The sequence below is a fragment of the Rhipicephalus sanguineus genome, chromosome 10, assembly GCF_013339695.2.
Source record: "Rhipicephalus sanguineus isolate Rsan-2018 chromosome 10, BIME_Rsan_1.4, whole genome shotgun sequence".
NCBI classification, from domain to species: Eukaryota; Metazoa; Arthropoda; class Arachnida; order Ixodida; family Ixodidae; genus Rhipicephalus; species Rhipicephalus sanguineus.
In genome coordinates, this window is record NC_051185.1 from 67,174,002 (window position 1) to 67,195,970 (window position 21,969).

General features: G+C 46.5%; 1 protein-coding gene and 1 long non-coding RNA gene across 2 annotated transcripts; one reads left to right on the forward strand and one right to left on the reverse strand.

Annotated features, from left to right (window-relative positions):
• The first annotated feature begins 906 nt into the window (after nt 1-906).
• LOC119406462 (serine/arginine repetitive matrix protein 5) lies at nt 907-14,621 on the forward strand. Its single transcript, XM_037673209.2, has 4 exons — nt 907-1,260; nt 7,886-8,124; nt 11,354-13,393; nt 14,204-14,621. Exons 1-4 carry the CDS (start codon nt 979-981, stop codon nt 14,619-14,621), a joined length of 2,979 nt encoding a protein of 992 aa, XP_037529137.1. The 5' UTR covers nt 907-978.
• Nucleotides 14,622-15,963: 1,342 nt separating this feature from the next.
• Nucleotides 15,964-20,617, reverse strand: LOC119372674 (uncharacterized). Its single transcript, XR_005179626.2, has 3 exons — nt 20,373-20,617; nt 17,294-17,629; nt 15,964-16,097 (listed from the first exon to the last, which is right to left on the reverse strand). It is a non-coding gene; the product is annotated as an uncharacterized LOC119372674 (long non-coding RNA).
• Between the last annotated feature and the right edge of the window lie 1,352 nt (nt 20,618-21,969).

Below are 21,969 nucleotides of genomic sequence, written 5' to 3' on the forward strand. Positions count from 1 at the left end.
GCCTTCGCACGCTTTCACTCGCACGGACCATACGTCGCGCGGGGCTATGTCCTCGCCTTGGAATTTACACGGAACCTCACGGCGACATCAACGCCAACGGCGACGGCAAAGAAAGAAAGGCGTCTTCAGTGTACCCATAATTGGTATCGCAATGAAATATACTCGACATTTCTGACCACTGCGCGTACGTTTCGGTCGCTGTACTTGTCGCTACAACGCATGGCTTATATCCACGGGGGAGAATCGACAGCGTCGGAGGTAACGAAAATTTCAGATAAATAACGAGAGAACCAAATTCATGCAGGGGTGCAAAGAACCACATGGAGGACGAAAGAACAAGACGGAACACATCGCTACTGCGTGAGTTTTTTACTACCAACTAGCCCATCAGTCTGTCCTTTTGAAGAGAACCGAAGAGAACAAAAGGAAATAATAAAAAAAATAGCAACCATGCGTAAATGAATCATACCCACTATTGACGGAACTCAATCAAACTTAATCATTAAGTTACAGTTTGTAACTCTAACAGCGTGACCTTCGGAACGCCTCGATGGCGTTTCGAAGAAAAGTTAAAACAATATGTTGTTTCCAGCTTTTTTTTTTGGCGATTACAACAACGAGAACGACCTGTGGCCTGAACCTAAATGACAGCCTCCAAACGTAACTTTGTTCGCACGCGCAATCTTGTTCGTCTACGGCACTTTTTTTCTGTCTAATTCGTTCGACGCGACAGAAAGAAGAAGAGGCAACAAGAGCTCGCGGCAGAGCGCGTGGCCCATCGGCCTGCCATGTAGCGCGCTCTCAGACGTCCACTGTTTCAGCTGGCGAGCAGCAGGCTCTTCGAACACTGTGCCGGCCATCGTCCTCTTCTCTCTGTACGAAGCCGCGTCCTCTAGCCGGCCTCCGCGGCGGAGTCTATCGGCTCCCGTCCAGCAACAAGTCGCCGCCCTATACGTCGCCGCGGACCAACGAGTCGCCATGACCGCCAAGGACCACATGCGTCAGAAGCTGGACGAGCTCATGGGCACCGGATGGGACGGCGTCAAGAACTCGCTCCACTACTCGGACCCCAAGGTGTGCCGCTGCTTCCTGCTCGGCCTGTGCCCGCACGACGCCCTTGCCGGAACCAAGATGGCCATGGGGCCCTGCTCCAAGATACACAACTACGCGCTGAAGGCAGACTTCGAGAACAGCTCTAGGTTGTACCGGCCGGGACAGCACCGATTCTACGAGCTCACGGTGCTCACCTATCTTCAAAAGGTGAGCGCGGTCTCCTTTTCGCGATTGGTCTCGCACGGCGTCCGTAGACTGGAGATCAACTCTTGTCGCCGCTTCGAGACGTCGACTGGCGGCTACGGTACCGGGAAGTGATACACGAAGCTCATGAAATTAAACGTGCAATGGAAGAAGATCGCTTGTTAGAGCGGCGCACTAATTATGCACATGAGCGCGTCTTTACTCACTTCGCAGTCGTGATTTGCTTTGCCGTATAGACGGCGAATGCTGCGACCAAGGAACCGTTGCCGTTGATATCAGTTGAGCCTTCTAAATGGTACATACTGACGATTCTATTAGCCACGGAGGACGGTTAATTCAAAGATGCAGGCGCGGTATTTTTCCGTTCATCGCTGAAACTTCTTCTTCCTCAACTTCGTTTTCTTCAGGCTTGCGCCACAAACAGCTGTGAAGAACTGCCACTCAGCCGCGAATTTGCTTCAAATATTTTACTGTTGGTAACTAAGCTGATCAACAACAACAAAAAAAAATTTTTTTGTCGATATGACTGCTCGTGGGCCGTGGGCCTGTCTCTACCACACCGCATAGAGTATACAACGTTGCTGTTATTCCATTCTTTATTTGCAGGCGTAAAGCAGACACAGATAACAAACCTGGTTGCCACTTTTGCTACTTTTTGCGGTGAAAATGATCTCCCTATTCAACAGCAGAGCTGTCATGTCCGTCGTCTGTCCGGTTCGTGATGTAGAAATTACCATCATGCCGGCGCGGCCGCGTCAAGCCAAGTTAAGCATAGCTGTGCCTAGTTCATTTATTCATGGTCAATTATCATCATGCCGGCGCTGCCGCGTCAAGCCAAGTTAAGCATAGCTGTGCCTAGTTCATTTATTCATGGTCAATCCTAATGAGGTCTAGTTGAGCATGGTAATACCTAATTAGCTCAGCATAATCGAGTTAAGTCATCATAATTAGTCCTAATTAAGGTGCGTTGAGATTCTGGTGTGCCCAGTCATGTCCAACTCGGCAATATTACCCAAGCTAAGCCTAATTAAGGCTAAAACTGAGCCTAGCATCTGCTAATTGAAATAATCAGCTAATTAAACCCAGACTGACTTGGGATTCAAGCTAATCGAGTGCAAGCGTCGAATATGCAAATTAGGCAAGTAAGTTAATCAGCCTATAATTAAGACTAGGCTGGCTTGAGATGCAACCTAATCTAGACCAAGCCTCGAATATTTAAATTAGGCCAGTTAAGCGATATACCTTACTTAGCTAAATAAGGTAATTAAGCTACTTGGTGCTGTGATTGCCACTCGATTCCCAATCGAAACCGATCGATACCTAGCCAATACTCGTGATATATAATGTGATCACGTGCATCGGCGTGTGAATGCACGTGTGCGTAGCCAAGCCAAGCCAGGACCAGCCGAGTGCCGACCAGCTCTGTTCTGCTCTGCCCCAGACTCGCGCGACTCAGTGCGAGCTGCGCAAAACTTTTTTTTTCTTTTTTACGTTCTCAAAGTGAATATTCAGGATTTTGGATAAGAATGGTAAACATATAGCAAAATTTGATAATGCAAACGCTGCTTTTTCGAAGCAAATTGTTTCAAATCTACTTCTGAAATCTAAATCATCAGAGCCATTACTCTCAAGCGCCGTCTACTTGTCAAAACTATTGTTTCGCAAATTTCTGGTTTTGTTTTCGAACACAAAGACCGCTTTTTTGCTTAGGATTTGTGCCTAAAAGCTTTCAAAACTAAAATTTTCGTATTGGGAATCGAACACGCAGTCCACAAGCACCAAGCGTTTCCTTCTTTTCCGAACTTAGATGTGGTTGCGCATGCAAATTAAAAAATAAATTTTGAAAGATGTAAAAAATAAAGAAACTTATACTTTCACGGGGATACCACCGAACTGTTGGGAATGTTCGTTGAAGTAAAAGCTTTTTCTTTTTAATTTCACGTGGAACGCCGGTAAAATATTCGACGTTTTAATTTTTTTAAGAGTTCGCTGACGGAAATACGCATATTGCTACTTACGAGAGAGCAAACAGATCATGATACGCGTTCAACATGCAGCAAATTATGCACAGAAGGAATGTACTAAGACAAATATTTTATGAACATTTTCAAACTTTTCGTTCAGAAGCCAAGTTTATCATTTTCTGTTCACGAATTGGGCTTGCACAGGCAACCGAGTTTATTTTAGCTTCACGAAAAAGGTAAAAAATTATGAAACTTCGAGAGATTCTAAAAAAAAAACTAATCTTTCTAGAGAAAAGATTACATTTTAGAATCGCTTGAACACCTAGTACACGCTTAACCCTTTCGGCTCTGGCGGTGTCAATCGACACCACCACACAACGTTTTCCCTAGCACCTCGGAAATGAAACCGATACTGCTGATTATTGGGGAAGTAATTCTTCAATGATCCCCACTGTGATTTACGTCAAAGTTTTGGCATGTTTGCGGAGCTGGGAGCGACAAAGAAGAAGCATGACTGAAGTCATGGGTGACGCCGAGGCGGGTCAGGTGAGGCGGCTAAGCGCCGTTTTCGGGACGTCGTAGCGAAGCTGTTTCAAGGAGTATCACACTAAGAGATAAGACGTTGGTTCACATTTTGTGTACGCTAGTAAGTAGCAGAAAGAAGGAAGCCATTTTTCTCATTTCACAACCACTGAGCCCTGATGACCTAATTTGACTCCATGTTTATTAATCAATAAATACTTGCACCACTGGCTCAATTTTTCGTTTTTGGTCTTCTGAGGTCCTAACCATTGGGAAAATACGCACAAAAAAAGGTCTCTGACAAAAATAAAAAATCCAGGACTGAAAGCGTTAAGTCTTAGTTACCATTTTGTCTCTGTTAAGATTTTCTCGCGCTGCAACCAAAGCGTCAGCTGAAAAATTAAGTTCACTTCCGATCGGTCGAGTGATTTTGCTAGGCCATATGAATCTCCGTCAATTTCGTCGAAATTATATGATACGTAGTTCACTTCTACACGAAATTCATGTACAAGCTCGCGGTGACGTTATGAATTCTGCACCATGATAGGCCTAAACAAGCTTCTAACTACAGATAGTACCACATTTACAAAGAAGCCATCCTTCTTAAAGGGATACTAAAGACAAATAACATGTCAACGTGTATTGCTGAAATAGCGTTCCAGAAACCTCGTAACGCTTGTCTCGTGCTACGTAAATGCTTGGATTGGAAGAAAATCACGCTTTCGTGGTCCGCGTACCGTTAACGCAATTCAAACCGCCCGCCTACGAGAACGGCCTTCTGACGTAGCCATGCCCACATTTTACTTTACCGCCCGACAGCCGGCGCTGCGGCGCAACGGAGCAAGGGGCTTCAGCGGAGGACAGCCCAGCGAAAACAGAACGTGCGTCGTTCCGAGGGCTAACGCAACGTTCTGTTTTGCATGAATGACTCATAAACGCATGAGTTGCATGTTATTCCATCTTGTAATGCACTGAACCGTTGTAACGCGTCGTGGGTGGTTTAAGTACTTGTGATTAATTGTAGTGAGGCCCTATTGCATCATCGGAATAGTTCCAGAATGTCCCACTGGTGGCGCAAAGCCTCTCCTACGTTTACCTTAATTTATCGATTATTAAAGCACTGCTGTGTATAATACTGGTATTTTATACGTTATCAAGCATTCGCCTTTCACTCGGACATAAATTTTTATTTGTCTTTAGTGTCCCTTGAAGTAGTGGGATATGCATGTCGTGTTGAAACCCGCATACTTCCCATAAGGGTGTCGAGTACTCTAAATTTACCGCGATTTACCGCGATAATTTATCACGTGTTCGAACCATGGTACCGCGCATGCGCGGTGTCTCAATTTTTTAAAACCGAAGGGTAAGACAGCATAGCCTGCGTGTGTGCGAGCATGTTAAGTGTGCAGATAAAGGCATACAAAGTATGCGTTTGAAAAACAAGAAGTAGTGAACATCATTTGGTACGATATTGAACGGGCCAATCACACTATGCACTGTTAACGTATTGAAGTGCGTCGTTTAACTACAAGAAACTGAAATTCAGAAACGACCGGTAAAAGAACTTCCCAGAAAATCAGGCTGCGGTTCTGAATGGCTGCACGAGTCCGTTTCCTTTTTCTGTAACCAAGAGAGATGCACCGCTATTTCCTTGGGAATTCAGTTTGTTCCTCAATTGTTATTGCCAATGTCGTGAAGCAACTAAATACGCTGCTGTATGATCTTGACATTTTCATCTCTTGTGCTTGCTTTTCATATCTCTATTTGATGAACTCTTTCTTTTTACTGCATTACTGTACCAGTATCTTTTTCTTTTGTTTAGTTTTTTCGGTTTTTCTTGGGTGTCAAAAGTACCCCCTTAAGAAGCTGTTCATGGGCACTTTCAGATATGAATGAATGAATGAATGAATGAATGAATGAATGAATGAATGAATGAATGAATGAATGAATGAATGAATGATGGGTTGTGCAAATATGTTAAGCATGTGCGTTAGCAGTGGCTGGAAAATTTGAAAGGGATATTAGCAGTTTCCCTTACAAAACTCGCATGGTGCCTTAAGCCTTCCCCTAAGACTATTCGAAGGTGAAATCCATGTTGTTCTGCTTCTCTTATTTATTTTATTCGATTGTATTGACTCCCCCGCCCCCCTCCCCGAAACTTTCAGCATCTCAGGTAGTGTTACACCTCCTCCGCGATCGGACCACCCTTGACCAAGCGACGTCATATGAGGACGTCACCATATGACGTAATATATGACGCCCCCATTTCCAGGATTTGGGGACATTTGTGCGTGGCGCCATCTTTCGGCGGTAGCAACGGCGTCCTGCCATAACTGAATGGGAAATGGGCGAAAAAAAATCGTCTCTTGAAAAAAGCAAGCTATCAAAAACGACTCGGGGTTCTATACAGTAGATACCTGCTGGAATGTTTTGGTAAAATTGCAGTGTCGCACTACAAAGCGTGTAGGCTTCCCAGGACAATTTAACACCGCCCATGAGAAACACATGGAACCCCATTGTAAAATCTTTAACGCTCTGGGAAGCAACGCGGTTTTTAGTGCGACGCTGTAATTTTAACAGAATGTTCAAATAAGTATCTACTGTATAGAACCGCGAGTCGTTTTTGATAACTTTTTTGTCAGATATGATTTTTTGCCTATTTCCCATTCAGTTACGGCAGGCCACCGCAGTCACCGACGAGAGATATGTCCCCAAATCCTGGTCCAGAGTCAAGTCATAAAAATTTCAGCGATCTGTGACGCCGTGATGACGTAATCTCTGATTACGTGACTTCTTTAGCCGTTCGTGTTAAGCCGACGCCACCGATGGTCACCTTTCGGGTTTGTGAGGCATTTAACGCTTTCGTCTTAATGTAGAAAGCAGCAACATAAATAGTTGCAACTATACTGCACACGGCGAGACTCGCACCGCTTCGTCTAGTATCATTCCGAGTAGGCACGAAGGACGCACGCGAACACTCAAGAAAGTTTTCTTTCTGGCCGTCTAGTCCACTTCGTCTTCGTTCGTCTTCGTGTCGGCTGTGATCCTCGGCTGTAAGCAAGTTCGAAACGCGTTGCCTTTCTTCTCTTCTCTCTCTTGCTCTTCACTTCTAACCGCTGCGCCGTTTTGAAAGCCCTTTCAGCGCGCTGCTGTTCTATAGGACAGCTGCGCAGAGCCTGGCGCGATCCAATAATTGCGCTCCACGCTCATAATATTTCATCTTCTTTGGGCATCGACAGAAGCGCAGTACACCGCGCGCAATATAAGGCCCAGGCAGTTTCGTGAAGCATCGGCTAGTGTAAATATGTGCTCGTGCGAGCGAAACGGTCATCCGGCGAAAAGCAAACTTGATTCATTTAAGAGGTAGCGCGTTATCCTTCTTCGAAGGTAGGGTGGATAGGCGACTCTGCTCCTTAATTTTTCCGATCTTATGTGGTTTTTGTAGCCTACCACTGAGCGGTATTAGCGCCTAATAGCAGCTACGTCAGAATAATTCGCACGTGTCTGGCTCTCGACAAGTCAACGCGAGATCGTATGCAGTGTGTGATTCTTGAGTTCGCGTGAGTAGCAATGAACCAGAGTTCAGAAGGCTGGACAAGTAAGACTCCATTTGCCGTCGAATCTAAACACGACTACTTGAGTGTGCTTTATGCAAGTCTGTAAGCTTGCGAAGTTTGTGATTAGTATTGGGACGGCCCAAGTGTCAGTGTAGAGCATTATACCTTACCAGCTTTTTACCTTGCTGAGGTCTGTGACTCATTGAAAGTAGGATGGTCCAAGGGGCACTGACGTAATTCGTAGACGACCCGTGGTCAGTGAGAGACGGAATAGACATTAATGTAAGGAAAATGCAGCCGAGGGTAGTTGAGGTAGTTGGGGTGATGAAATCATGAGGTTCACAAGCGTAAAATACAATCAGATCGCGCAAGACCGGGAAAATTGGAGATCACTGGTAGAGGCATTCGTCCTGAAATGGCCACAGATTAGGATTATCGTTATTATTATGAGGATGATGATTACGATGAGGGTGCGTGTATTTATTTCCGATGTCTATATCGTATGAGCGTTGGTACCAGGAATCGCACAGGGTTTTCGGTTTTCTCGGGGTCGTCATCGTACCCTCACTGAACTTGTCTTTGCAGGTGATTCGTTCGTGCGAGATTCTGGACCGGGCCAAGAAGGGTCGCCTGACGCGGTGCCAGTCGACGGCTCGCAACAATCGCCACGGCGACAAGGAGGCCACGCTGAAGTCATACGGTGACTTGGTCGACAAGAAGCTCGTCGAGGCCGAAGAACTCGGCAACAAGGGCAAGGTTCAGGAGGCGCTCGCCGTCATCAAGGAGGTCGAACGACTCAAGCGACGCCGAAACAGACTCGAGAGGTGAGACTTCTTTCAACGTGGGTTCTGCGAACGTTGCCTGCTGCATGCGTGAGACAGGCTCCGAAGCAAAACGCTGTGGCATCGCTGCGCGCGATCAAGCCTGAGAATTATTCACAATAATATCTGGGGTTTTCACGTGCCATAACCATGATATGATTATGAGGCAGGCCGTAGTTGAGGGCTCCTGAAATTTCGACCTGCTGGGGCTTTTTAAAATGCATCTAAGTATAAGTGCGCGGGCCTCTAACATTTCGCGTCGATCCAAATACGACCGCCGCGGACGGGATCGAACCCGCGACCTTCGGCTCAGCGGCCGAGCACAGTTACCGCGGTACCACCGCGGTGGCTAGGGGCCTGAGAACTGCTAACCGCGTCCACTTATCTAGTAGCTGAAACCAAACACAAGGTATCCGAGAGTGTCCGACGCTAAACCACGGTGAACCGCAAAGTGCAAAGCGTACACAGCTACGTGTCCTCGAGGAGGGCGTCCAAAATATGGCGACCATGACGTCTTTCGTGCTTCCGCAATCACTTCTGACGATCGCAATATTTTAAGGCATGACCTCTGGGATTTTCTTCCGCTGCTCTGTGAGTCATTGCTCGACGTGCCGTTTCGACATCCACTTAGGGGCAGGTTGCACTGGCAGTCATAGGAGGCGATATAACACAATTTAGATGGTCTCCGCCATTTGCGCCAGCATGTCCTTTTCAGTGAGATGTAATAATTTCACGGGTTTTACGGCAAGAACTACGATAAGACTATGAGGCATGCTGCAATAGAAGGCTCCGGAAATTTCGGTTGCCTGGGTTCTTTAACGCGCACCTAAATCTAAGTACACGGGGCTCTGGCATTCAGTGGGGTACAGTACGCACACGCCTCTAAGAGTAATTGATGATGAAACCAATTGTTGTCCCCACTGGCTGAATCCCCACGGGCCATCTGTGAACGCTATCCGCTCGCTTCGAGGCATCCACATGCATGTTACTTTTGTGCAAGTTTTGTAAAACAGGAATTAAGTGTTGACTACGAAAAGGCCGGGCGCCGAGCTTTGTGAACAGATGATAACCACAGCGTTCAGAACAACTCGAGTCGCATAGGTTGAACTTGAGCGTTGAACCGCCCACATATCGTTCTTAGTCACACAAATGAGAGCGAGACACTGGGAACGTCCCTTCTTTACCCGCCAGCATAGGGAGCCGTGTACGTATCGTACAGTTGTGAGATGTGCGAGAATGAACGCTAAGAAAAGAATACTTTCAGGCCGTGGCTCCGGACTTGGCACGTCATTATGTAACACTGGTTTTCCTGTAACAGTATCATAAAACCTTTTTACAGGGATCGTGTGCTTAGACTGAACATCCCCTTAAAGCATCTTACGTGTGCCCCTTTATGTTGCTCAGTGATGTATGCAAGCTACGGACAATACGAATCATTCTTTAGCAGCCCTGAAGTGTTACGTGATAATTGTTTCATTTCATTTTTGCTTTACCCGTAATTAACGAAAATGTATCAATTGCGGCCAAGAGTTGAAGACACTCTCCTGTGTTTATCTTTGCTTCGTGAGCATTCGATTCTCTTTAGACAACAAAAACGATCTCTTCGAGAGTAAATATTAAAACCACTCGACTCATTTCAAGCAGTAATACGATTACTGTCCCACTAACATATGTCTTTGCTGTATGTATAGTTCTTGTGTCCCTTAACCAGCGTCGGGCCTTCCAGAACATCCAGTGTGGTCGACAAATGGCGTGGTTAGTTAATTGTTTTCAAAGAAAAACAGGAAGGAAGGTAACAGCGCTCATACACGAAGCACGCAGGCGACACCGAATGATCCATCCAATTGCCAAATTGGGATGGTTTTAAGCACAGTTAGTCATCTGGTCAACCACTTTTTTGGTGGTCATTACATGGAGGAAGAATAGTTGCAGGCACTTTTTACGTTGAAGAGCAACTTGTATTGCATACACGACACATCATATTGAAGTGAGCATACATTAATTTACAAAAGCCAAGGGTAAGGCCTGAACTTGTATAACGTGAATACGAAAGAAAATCACCCGAGCAGTATCGCATTTGCAGCTGTCTGCTGTTGCTATCGTTAAACGATGGTTGACCACGATCTTGTGTCTAAGCACTGTCTAAGCTATGCTTACCTATTGTATTGTATGTATTCCGAGGACGTTCCTAATGATCGTATGACTGTAAAACACGTATTGATCTTGTCACGTGTAGGCCCTTGCTGTGGACCTCGGTAAGTATGACACTCCATGAAAGATAGCCGTGTGCTTAGGGGTTTGTATGACAAATTTTGTGCTCACGGTACCTAATCACTGCTTCTTATCTAGCGATCTGATTGAAAGAATTAACCTCAGGTCTTTTTTACCGAGAAAACTTGAATAACTGAGTAAGTACATGTCCGTCAGCGTTGCATGATACTTTTTTTTTCCTTTGCCCAAGACTGTAAGTAGAGGCAGTTTCCTGGGGTCTGTTTGAAGTGGTTGTGTGTTCCTCTCTACTGACCATATTTTTATGTGTGCAAATTGCATGTCGGTGCTTGCTGTGAACCTAACCATACCAAATAATTTGCCTTGTTTGTCTGTCACTTTTATATGTTGCTTGCTGTGATGTACCAAACTAAACGTCTGTACCTGGGTGAAAAACAAATTGGGTAGTGAAGAGTTCGCGCCTGACACGACGGGTGGACATACGTTTACAAGATCGCCTGCGTACAAGTAAATACATCGGCATGCTTGGGTAGCAAAGAGCTCTAAGCTCCACGAAGTAACATCGCATACTGTTGCAACATACTTCTCTAAGAAAAAAGTTGTGTTTGTTCCAAAACATCTAGCTTAACGCGATGCATGACGCGTAATCGCCCTCCTGAAACACTCGTTATGCCATTCCAATGATTTCATGTTTCCGTAAGATTCGTATGGAAGTATATGGCAAATATATGGACTTCATATGGATTCCGCAAGGAAACATGTGAAATTGTCGGAATGACATACGGAACGTTTCATTAGAGCACCTGGTGAACATAAGTCATCTTAATTCCTCTTCTTTCAACAAGAACTGCATAGCGATCAGTCTAGTGTGTCCAATTTAAACTGCTTGCATATAACGACAAATAAACGGTAAACGCTTCCCATATTCGTGTGAAGCGTGTCTGTTGCTGTCTAAGGCATCACTCCTCGGTACCGCCTCGGCGCACCGCCTCCTTCCTCCCAGGGTGCTGGACCGCAAGTCCAACGAACCAGTCAAGGAGCAGAAGCAGAACATCTGCGAGGAGTGCCAGCTCTGCATCGGCCTCGACGACAACGAGCAACGGGTAGCCAACCACTCGAGCGGCCGGCTGCACAACGCCATACTGGACATGCGCCGCAAGATCACAGAGCTCGCCGCCAGCCTCGAGAAGTCGCAGATGCCGGGCGACTGGTCGCGACTCGACGTCGCCCAGCAGCAGACGAAGCAGTCGACGTCTCGTCTAGACCTGGCCTCCACCAGGGCTCACAGTTACTCGCCCAGGTCGTCTCGGTCGGACAGCCGCAGCAGCAGTAGCCGCAGTCGTAGCCGAAGCCGTAGCCGAAGCCGTAGCAGAAGCCGCAGCCGAAGCCGTAGTAGCCGGAGGTCCTACAGCTCCGACTACTGCAGCAGCAGGCGCTCGTCTACCTCCCGGTCCAGGTCACGTTCGAGGTCCCGATCGGCGTACAGACGTCGCTCCCGGAAGTCCCGCTCGAAGCCGCACCGCAAGTCGCGTTCGCGGTCCTCGCGACGCAGGTCTTCCAGGTCCTGCTCGGGAAGCCGGTACAGCAGCAGCTGCTCGCGTTCTTGCAGCAGTTCGCGCAGCCGGTCGCGCAGCTGCTCATGCTGCAGCCGCTACTCCGACAAGTCACGAGGTCGGGGAAGGCGCCGCAGCCACTCCCGGTCCCGGAGCCGCTCCCGGCCAAGACACCACCATGGTCACCGACGACGTAGCGGAGATAGCGAGCGCCGGTCGCGCACTCCACGCAAGTCAGATGCATTGAAGCTATCTCCAGACAAATCCGAAAAAAAGGCAGCATCCGAGCCTTTGCGGTCTCCTGAAACGGGGACGAAGGAGGCTGCCGCGAAGGACGATTCCAAATGGTCTCGTGTGGCGGAAACTGAATCGCCGGAAAGACCGCCCCAGAAGGATCGTCACTCTCCAGCCCTTGAGACGAAAGGAAGAGAGTCTAAAAAGCAAGCTTTGACGACAGAAGATACCAGGACAGACATTCCGGTACCCCCCTTTTCGAAGCAAGATTCTCCCAAGACTGATCGCTCGCCAACTTTAGACGACCATGGTTCCACAGCCACAGAAGGAGGTCCATGTCCGAAAGACTCGAACTCCGGCGTTGCAGATAAGGCAAAGAGTCCTGTCACCGATACAACATTTAACAAGTTAAAGCGAAGGCTAGCTAAGTCCAAATCCATTCTTGCAAAAAAGATCAAGATCAAAAAAATTAATGCATTGGCCTCACCTGAAGAGACCAACGGTGCGTCCGCCAGAGAAGCCGCAGACTATGTAACGGAAGGCAAGCAGCCCTCGGAAAAAAGGAAAGCAAAAGAAAAGACAAGAGTCGTTACCGTCGTTAAAGACTGGAATACTATAAAGAAACCAGTTATCAACTTTGCGAACATCCGACATTTTAGGTTGGCTCACGGCAACAAAAAAAGCGCGCATAAGGAACCGGTCGAGGACGATCGGGCTGCGGGACAGGCACTCACGAAAAAGCCGGACAGCGAGCCGCCTGCTGCCGTCGATTCCGTCCCCACGACGGGTCGAATCGAAGCCCCACCTGAAAACAACACGACAGACAACTCGAGCCCAGTTCAGAACGAAGTGACCGAAAACGGGGCGACAGACTCGCAGCAGCCGTTGAATTCCACCAGTGATAAGGAGGATTGTGCCAGTGAACTGTCGGAAGGTGAAATTCGTAGTGAGTCGCAGACAAAGGAAGGGGATTCGGCAAATAATAGCCCTCGTTCTAACAATGTCGAAGAAGAGCCCGAGATTTTTACAGCGAAGAAACGACGCAAGGGTGCGAAAACTAAGAAGAAACGTCGGTCGCCGCAAAGGGTGTCGACGCAATCGGAGGACTCTGGTGACGAAACCGGTTGCAGCGAGTCAAGCACCTACTACCAGTTAGTGAAGAAGCCCAAGAAGAAGAAGAAGAAGAAGCCTGAGAAGGATCGAAAGAAGTCACTTAAGAAGAAGACGAAGGCAGACACTGCTAGGATGTCGCGAAAGTAAGTTCGAGCTGCTATTTATCACTATTCTGACAAGGTTTCCGAATATGAAGCCACAGGCTAAGGTCTAAACGCACATGAGTGAATTGATAGCAAAAGGGCGTTTTCTCAATGGGAGCGTGCTACTAGGGCAGAGATTCACGATAATTCAAGTAATATTTTCTTGTGGGTTACATGTACAAGCGATCATCGCCCGATATATTTCACTCTACAGCAGGCCGGCTTGCACGAGAGCGAGGAGAAAGCTTCAATTCTAAGGCTGTAGAAGACCTTAACTAATGGAAAGCCGTTAATAAGTTATAATACTCGAAATGGTAAACAATATTTCCTCCAGTAGCTTTCTCAACAACCGCTTTGACGTTACAGGCCAGGTTTTATGTCCAGTACAAATTTGCTAAGACCCCGCATATATTTGTAAATAGATCTATGCTGGCGATCAATTCTTGCAACAAGAAACTAGCGCAAGAATGATTGGAAGTCTTGCTCCAAGACGAAGGATTTAAAATATCAAGGCTTCGCGTTACGCTTAGGGCGTCTGGGAACGCTAATGCGATGAACGCCGCCAGCAGCAGTGCAGCTGTCTCTCCTTGATGGCTCTGTCTCTGTGGTGCTGAGCTTCTAAACTATGGGCATCGGGCTCGTTTACAGAGGTATGGGCCACATTTGGAGCTTATGGCGACCATAACAATTGTCCAAATACAACATTGGCCTTGAACGCATGCACACTTCACGACGATTTAGATGTGGTTAAATCGCTGTACGTCTACCATAACATTCTTATGCACAGCAAAGCATGCTTTCCAAACGCAGGGCCGCCGCCCGTAAGTCGAGACGTCGCGCCCGGACGTCTTCGGAGGAAGAGGACGACGACGACAGTGAGTCGTCTACGTCGTACGATTCCCCACCGGCGAAGCGCACCAAAACCAAGAAGAGAAAGAAGAGGACTCGCCGGAGCCCAGTTGCGAAGAGGGACGGCTCGAGGAAGTCCAGCACCGGCTTTACTAAAGCGAAGAAGTCTTCGAAGAAGAAGAGCACTTCAACCGGCAAGAAAGGATCGAAAGCGTCGCTTGGAGCCAAAGCTGCTTCGTCGAAAACGAAGTCAAAGAGAAAGCTCTCGAGCGACTATACGTCGTCTTCGTCGTCAAGCGAATCGCCGGAACGCAAGACCAGACGCAAGGCGAAGACGGTCAAGAAAAGCAAGAAAGTGAAGCGGAAGAAGTGCAAGTGAACGAGAGATTTGGTTTCCATTGGGTCGCAAAAGAGTCATGCATTTAGTTGTATTAGCAAAGACAAATGTTCGTGGAGGGGTAAGGTGGTAAGGACGGCAAGACTGGCAGCGTGTTCCAAGATGGTGTGACCGCCGTGCGAGAGCGAGGCGTTTCCTACGAATGAGCACCGGACACGAGGGGAACGCTTCGAGAATCGATAGTATAGGTCGCTCTGCGTCAAAATGTTTTTGTGGGTCTGCCAGGCGACCAGTGTTGACCGACATGCGACGGGAAGAGCTTAGAAAGAACATGACTCGCTATTGTACTTTGCTAAAGGAAAGCTCGCAGATACAGCGCAGTGTCGCGACTGTCAGCGGCACCTGGATTCTTAAGACTAAGCCCGGCTGAAGATTAGTGTGGAAACTGTAGGCGCCGATAGAGGCCGAGAGATTCTTTGAACAGTACTAAAGCCATTACTACAGCTGAGATTGCAAGAAGGTCGCATTATGCAGCCTTCCGGTCGCTTTCTTATTTTTTCTTCATTTTTTGTGGCCCGTACAGGAACGTCCCGAAATCGAGGCCCGCTTCTACAAATGGTTTAGCTCAAATGTCTAGGCAGTTGTTTGTGTGTGTGTGAATGTGCGATAGAAAAGCACCTGAACTGTTGAAACTGAAGCTTAAAACGTTCAAAGCGCAAATTTTTGGCACTTTGGCACTTTTTTTTGGCTCATTGTACAGTTTTTTATGTATTTTTACACTAAATTCTTCAATATTTGTGACAATTTTTAGTTTTTGTTTCTTTTTTCGATGCCCACATCATGTTGCCATGATGTGGGCATCGAAACTGGCGCCCAATTCACGAAACTTAAGATCGTGCTTCATAGGATCAATTCACGAAGCTTTTTGCTCCTACGCTCTCTTTACCATCAGCCAGCCAAGCTCGCCTATGATATGTCCGGGATTGCCTGACGTTTTAATGCGATAGTGTTAGAGAGCCCGTTGCGCAGAAACTCCAGCGTCGGTGTCTGCTTCGACGGCGTTGAATGCGAAAGATCGGCGTTGCCCGTGAGCAAAAAAAAAATAAAAAAATAACGATGGATGCAAAGAATAAAATTCCCGGGTTCAAGGCGGAACAGAACACGGGCAATCTGCTTGTCAGTAAGGTGTTGCATCCTATACTGCCAAGCAGCTAAGAGAGGAGGTCGCGAAGAGAGAGGTCTTCATTGCCGTCTATAAAACGAGTCGCTCCAGTTTGCACACAACAACACGGGATTTTTTTCATGACTTTGAGAGTTTGCAGGTTACAATTCACACTATCATTCAGTGGCAGTCGGTAGAAGTCAACCCGTGATAGTCCGTAATTCGTAGCCGTCATTCAAACATTTCAAAGCTTGTCGGCTTCGTTCGCCTGTTTTATTGAGCGATAGAGAAGTTTTGCTATTTACAGACGACTTCGCTTTTTCGATCTTCCACAGTCGTCGAACATTCACAGAGCACTGAAAGGGAAAGAAACTCAGTTGTGAAGCTGAACTGCAACTTAAAATACCTTTTTTTTTTTATCAGCAGTACCCACTATTGCACCTGCTACGTCGAGTCCGAATGTACAAATCGCGTTTAGCTTTATTGTGTTCAGAGAACTGAAGCAAACGGGAAACAAGGTCGCGCCCCGTTTGTGGTAACACAACCCTTTGTTTATACCATTATCGACTGCAATTTTTCTTCCTCAATTTTTTTTTAGAAGCGTATGACAGCTTTTCTTTCTTAATTCCGTAAGTCTGTTTATGCCCTTTTGCTCTGTCTCGAACAAACGCACTTGGTAGGAGTATTAGTGAACACTACTAATCGCTCGCATCATCCCTTTTTTTTATTATAAGTTTCGTGTAAATCTCAACAAGAGTAACAAATGCACAACAGTCAACAAGGCAAAATCTAAAATCATAGACACATTTATGATTTGAGAATCGTACACATTATCGTTTATAGTGTATCATGTACAGATGCGGGACATATGCTAAGCTGTGAAATTCGGTCGCAGTCAGAGTGCGAAGTGTTACGCCAAAAATGTATGGCAGGAATGAAGCACCCAGCCCCTTGGCGGGGCTAAGCAACCTATCGTGACGCGTATAGGACACGTGTTATCCTTATAACAGAAAATATACTTCGTTGCGAAACGCACTTTGCTTTAGCTCTAAGTGTATAAGCTAAATAACTGGGCTAACACAACTTATGAAGTTGCTTACAAAAGAAAACTTGATCTGCGTCTGGACCACGGTGTTCTAGACATTTCACTTTGCACACACTTGCGCGTCTATACACAACAAAGGCGCCGCTCGGCACAACAATGCTAACGTATCTATTCAAAGTATTGAATCTATTTGAACTGTTCTGTTGCATACGTAAATATAGTGCTTATTATTTTGCAACCCTCATTATTATTAAAGAGAAGCGAAAGTTTTTAACAAGGTATACTTTAACAAGTATACCTTGGTATACTCGGAATTACACTGCCACACACGCTCGATCTCAAAGCCTGCAAAGTGTTCCAGAAAATGTGCCTCATCACTTGCTGTCTTTATTTGTCTAGTCTTTCGCACTGTTTAGAATTCGATATGAGCCAGTGGTCCGATCTCGACGCTCTAATTAGGTATCGCGTTTTTACGGTCCTTCATAACGATCTTGGCTCGAAACGTACCAGCTTTCACCACCATCCGTAACCACCGTAGCCTCCGTAACCTGGCCATCCGTATCCGTAGCCGTATCCGTAAGAAGGCCATCCATAGCCGTAGCCGTAACCGTGGCCGTAGCCATGGCCGTAACCATGACCATAGTATCCGCCGTGACCGTAGTGTCCTCCGTGGCCATAGTGTCCACCGTAGTGTCCATGGTGATGGAGACCGGCTAGCCCTAGAAGGCCGAGCCCTCCGAGGCCGCCCAAACCCGCGTGGCTCAGTGCGGTTAGTGCCAGGAGCTTCTTCGTCTTGAACGCAACGCTGCTCGTTATCAGCAACAGCAACAGTCCGGACAGTGTCTGTGGTGGTTGGATAGCAAAATTTAAAGAAAAAAAGAAAACGAGAACATAAAATTCCGCGTGAAGAAGGCTGCACAGTGAGATAGGGACACCATGGCAAAAAAAAACATTATTTCAGCTGTATTGGAAAAATACCCTTCGACCATATCAAGCACGCTACTTTTGCCAAAGATGCTTGATAAGCCAGATAAGACGCAAAAATAAAAAAGGTCAAATCAGTTTCGCAGAAGCACGCAATGTGGTGGAATGTTCACGTTGACCAGCTCGCTGTGATATCATATACTTTGGAGGTGTCTGTAAGGGCCTGTTTAATTATTTATCGATAAACACATATTCCATTGACTTCGAAGCAGGTCAGACAGTTATTACCACATCAGGTTTAGGGAACTTTTGTGGAGTCAAAGTGGTCGGAATACGAAAAGGATACGAGGAAAATTGTCATACTCACTTAGCATTGTTGGGGCTTCGGTACGAAATTTAAAAAAGACAGAGCTTTGCCCTCATTGGCTCTTGCAATAGTGAACATGTGATCACGCAGTTGACGAAAATAAAGAGCTCCGAACAAATAATGCGTCAGCCTGAAGCGATTTTGATTCACTTTAGTGTCAACTTAAACTTCACTCGAAAACGTCACCTTCTGCGGCACTGCGTTAAGTATTGCGCCAAGAAGGATAGCACGTCACAGATAGGATACACTCGAAGTATTTCTTGATGAGCTAGTTGGCGAAACATAGTTACGAGAGTAAGAGCCCACATCGACACGTAGTATAAGCCTGAGGTGTTCAAAGTGCGATGGTCATAATACTACAATGATTTCTAAAAGTGACAACGTAATCATGGTAATATTTACATTTTGTAGATGACCCCTGTGAAGACGGCTAACAAAGGTCGCTGCTACTTTAATTTCCGCAGTCACGATATGGTTAAGAGGCGGACCGTATCAGGGGACTCAAGTTAATTTTGAAAATTTGGGGTTCCTTACCGCGCACATGAATTTAAGTACATGGCTGCCCTTGCATTTCGCCCCTATCAAAATGCGGTCGCCGTAGCCCGGAATCGAACCCGCGTCCTCGGCCTTAGCAGCGTGACACCTTATTGCTAATTAAGCTACCTTGTGTGTGAGTGAAAACTGAAGTCCTTCATAATGATGCAGGTATTTTGGTGGCACTGCCCTGTCGTGAAAACTTCAATGGAAAACAGAACGGGTGTTATGTACGGTGAGGTCAAGCTTGCTTATTAGAACCCCAAAAAGCCTTCCTATGAAAATCTCCGATAAGCAAGGCGAATGAAAACACTGTATACTATTGTTCACGGTACGGGCTTCGTCACTATATAGCGGCAGCGCTTTTATTAATTAATTTTCTGCACTAGAGCATGTTTCATATTTGTACCTTTCCTTTTTGGCAGATATAGTCGGTGACTACGAAACGAAAAGCAAGCGACGAGATGGAAGCGATTCTCGGTACACGCATGCTGCTATAAATAGTCATAGCGACAATGTTGCCATGGTGTGCAGAGCAGCCCTCTGCCTCCAAACCAAATGGACCTCCACATCTCACTACGGCCTCGTAAACGTGGTGATTTTTTCCACGAAAAGAAACAAAGATGACATCAAGCAATTTTTCACTGCATACCATGCTACCTCACAAACATCAGACCCGCCTCGATACTCGAAAGTGCGTAGCAATAATGTCCCTCGACCGAATCCTGAATATTACTTGCGAGTGAAAACTCTCCTGTATACAAATAAAGAACTCGTTGCAGAAATTGACGGCCCACTCGCAGGTATAATCTCACAGCGAACTCTCCACTTTCTATTGATCGGCAATGAAAGTCTACTGACATACTAAAAAAAGAATGATTAACGGTGCACTATGTCACACTGACGGCCAATATTTGCCAAATTTCAATTTGGATTCAATATAAAGTATTTCAACATGCTAACGAAGCACACGCTTTAAGTAATTGATGACTAAATCACGGCGATAAGCCTACAACAAGAACTGCTAAGATTTCTCGACCTTGCATTTACAACAAGAAATTTACCGACATCTATGCTAACAAATGATAGGCTTGCAATACTTACCAGCTCACTCACAGCAACAAGCATACAACAGGGGTGAGGTTTTGGTTAGCTCCGTATTGACTACCACAAAAAAAAAATCCAGCTGTCATTACTGATTGACTCGCGGAAACATGTTTACAAGCATTACTAAGATAAAAAGATTTTTCGACTTCGTATTTACAGTCAGTGAAAAGCCTACCAACACGCTAACACTCGTAGACAACCGACTCACTGACAGCAGTAAGTAATACAAACAGGATCACATCTGTTAAGTTTATATTGACCGCCAATAAAAATTGTATGCCAAGAAGCGTGCCACTTGCCACAATTACCGGCAAACTCACTGAAGTAAGTTTACATGGACAAATAAGACTTCTTGAATTTATATTTAAAACCAATAAAAAGACTACCGACATGACAATGAATGAAACGCTTGATACCGCTTCAATAGTGGGAATGAGCTTTCAGCGATCAGCAAGACTTCTCGGCTTTGCATTTCGAGCAGAAAGAACTCAACCGACATGACAATAAAAGAAACGATTGCTACCGCTTCACTAGGGCTAACAAGCTTTCATTCAGCACTAAGATCATTCGACCTTGCAATTACGATCAATGAAAAGCCTACACCAACACACGAAAGAGACGAAACACTCGCCAGGGTTGAACAGTCCGACTCACCGGAAAAAGCTTCATGATACAGGTGTCCCTTCGTCCGGCACGCCGTGGTCCTTATATGGTTCCCGCGGGGTGCGGAGGTTTTCCAACGCCTCGGGCACTCGAGTCCGTCTGATTCGAACGTGCTGAGAAATGCAGCGAACGCTCCCACGGCTTCGCTTCTGGGGAAATTTTTTTGCGCCGCAGCTCCCTCCGCTACGAATGACGAACGAATCGGGGCCGATATGGCGCGCCAACCAATGTCCCGAAGGGCGGAGCCTAGCTGGACCGCAGTGACTTTCAGTCTTTTCTTATTTTCTTTTGGCAAGCGTTCCAAACCAGCGATGTCGGCGAGGTGGCGACAAGGCACGAACGCTTAATTCCTGCCCGAGAAAGGGTAGCGCCGCTTGACATAAACATACACGTGCACGGGGCTCACGACAGGCGAGCGCGAACATGCACGGTACAGTACGCGGCGTGTTTGAGGTTTCTCGTGTGGTTTTGGTGACCACCAGTGCGAGTGTCTTACATATTCTTGCTTCTTTTTTTTCTTTCTGCCACCGCGTAGGAAGATGGAAATTGAGAAAAAGGGTAAGCAGGTAAATGTTCCCGTTCGTACGTTCGTGCGTGCGCATGCGCTCAAGCCACCACCGTTTCCATTAGGCGTGGCTTTTCGTTTCTTTTTTTTTTCTCTTTCTCGCTCTCTCTGTTTTCCGTGCCATGCGGAACAAACTCATTTATCTTTCGTTCTCCTCCGCATAGTGGCAGGTCGCTGTTGTTCTCCGGAGGCCGTGCACCCGACCGCTGTCGTTGAATGGCAAGGAGGACGTTCCTATAGCGAGAGTGAAAGTATACTTGATATTTTCATTCTACTTGCGGAGGTGTCCATTCCATATCTGGGTCATGAATAATCCTGCGCTCGAAAGAGACCCCAGGTGCACTCCTCCATTTCCACTGGTTGTTCTGTGTATAGTATACATCTCAGACAACGCCGTCCTAGCTTTGGGAATATGTTGTTGGGACGTCGTTCTAGAGGTACATGTAGACGTGACTTGGTTTGAAGAGCCTCACTGATATCTCGTACGTTGAAGACGGTAGCACAACTGCGGACGGTAATGGCCTAGTAAAGTGTGCAGAGTGCCGCAGACTGCTTTTTGTAATTTTTTAACGCGCGTCGTAGGAATGTGACGCAATTCATCAAGAGGTACGCGTGGGTTCAGACTTGATGGGAAGGGTGTGACCCAGGTCACGACCATTAAGTACTTTAGTGGGAATGTGAGTGACTGTCGTGTGTAAAGAATAATAAGGGGCGGCCGGAAAATCTGTAGTGCAACCGAACCGAACCGAAAGAGCTTCACGAAGTGAAAATTTATTGTGTTTACTAAGCGTTACAATAATACTGGAAGTGATCCTAAAGCGTCCCATAGCCAGAAGAGCCTTCTGTGAATAACACTACGTCAGAATGTCTCGCTATACAAGTATACAGATGGCAACACTATGCAAAAATTAGAATTATTAGTCTTCATGCGGCATCAATACATCGACTGACCAAAAAAAGAAGATGAAGATGGCCTTCGTCTTCGAGTCGTCTTAGGCGACTGCATAAGGGACCCTGCGAGTT

What these genes read in the sequence shown, in the direction of transcription:
- LOC119406462 (XM_037673209.2), top strand. Translation starts at nt 979, where the DNA reads ATGACCGCCAAGGACCACATGCGTCAGAAGCTGGACGAGCTCATGGGC. An exon ending in TGCTCACCTATCTTCAAAAG is followed by an intron (nt 1,261 to 7,885) that starts GTGAGCGCGGTC and finishes TTGTCTTTGCAG; the next exon opens with GTGATTCGTTCGTGCGAGAT. An exon ending in CGCCGAAACAGACTCGAGAG is followed by an intron (nt 8,125 to 11,353) that starts GTGAGACTTCTT and finishes CCTTCCTCCCAG; the next exon opens with GGTGCTGGACCGCAAGTCCA.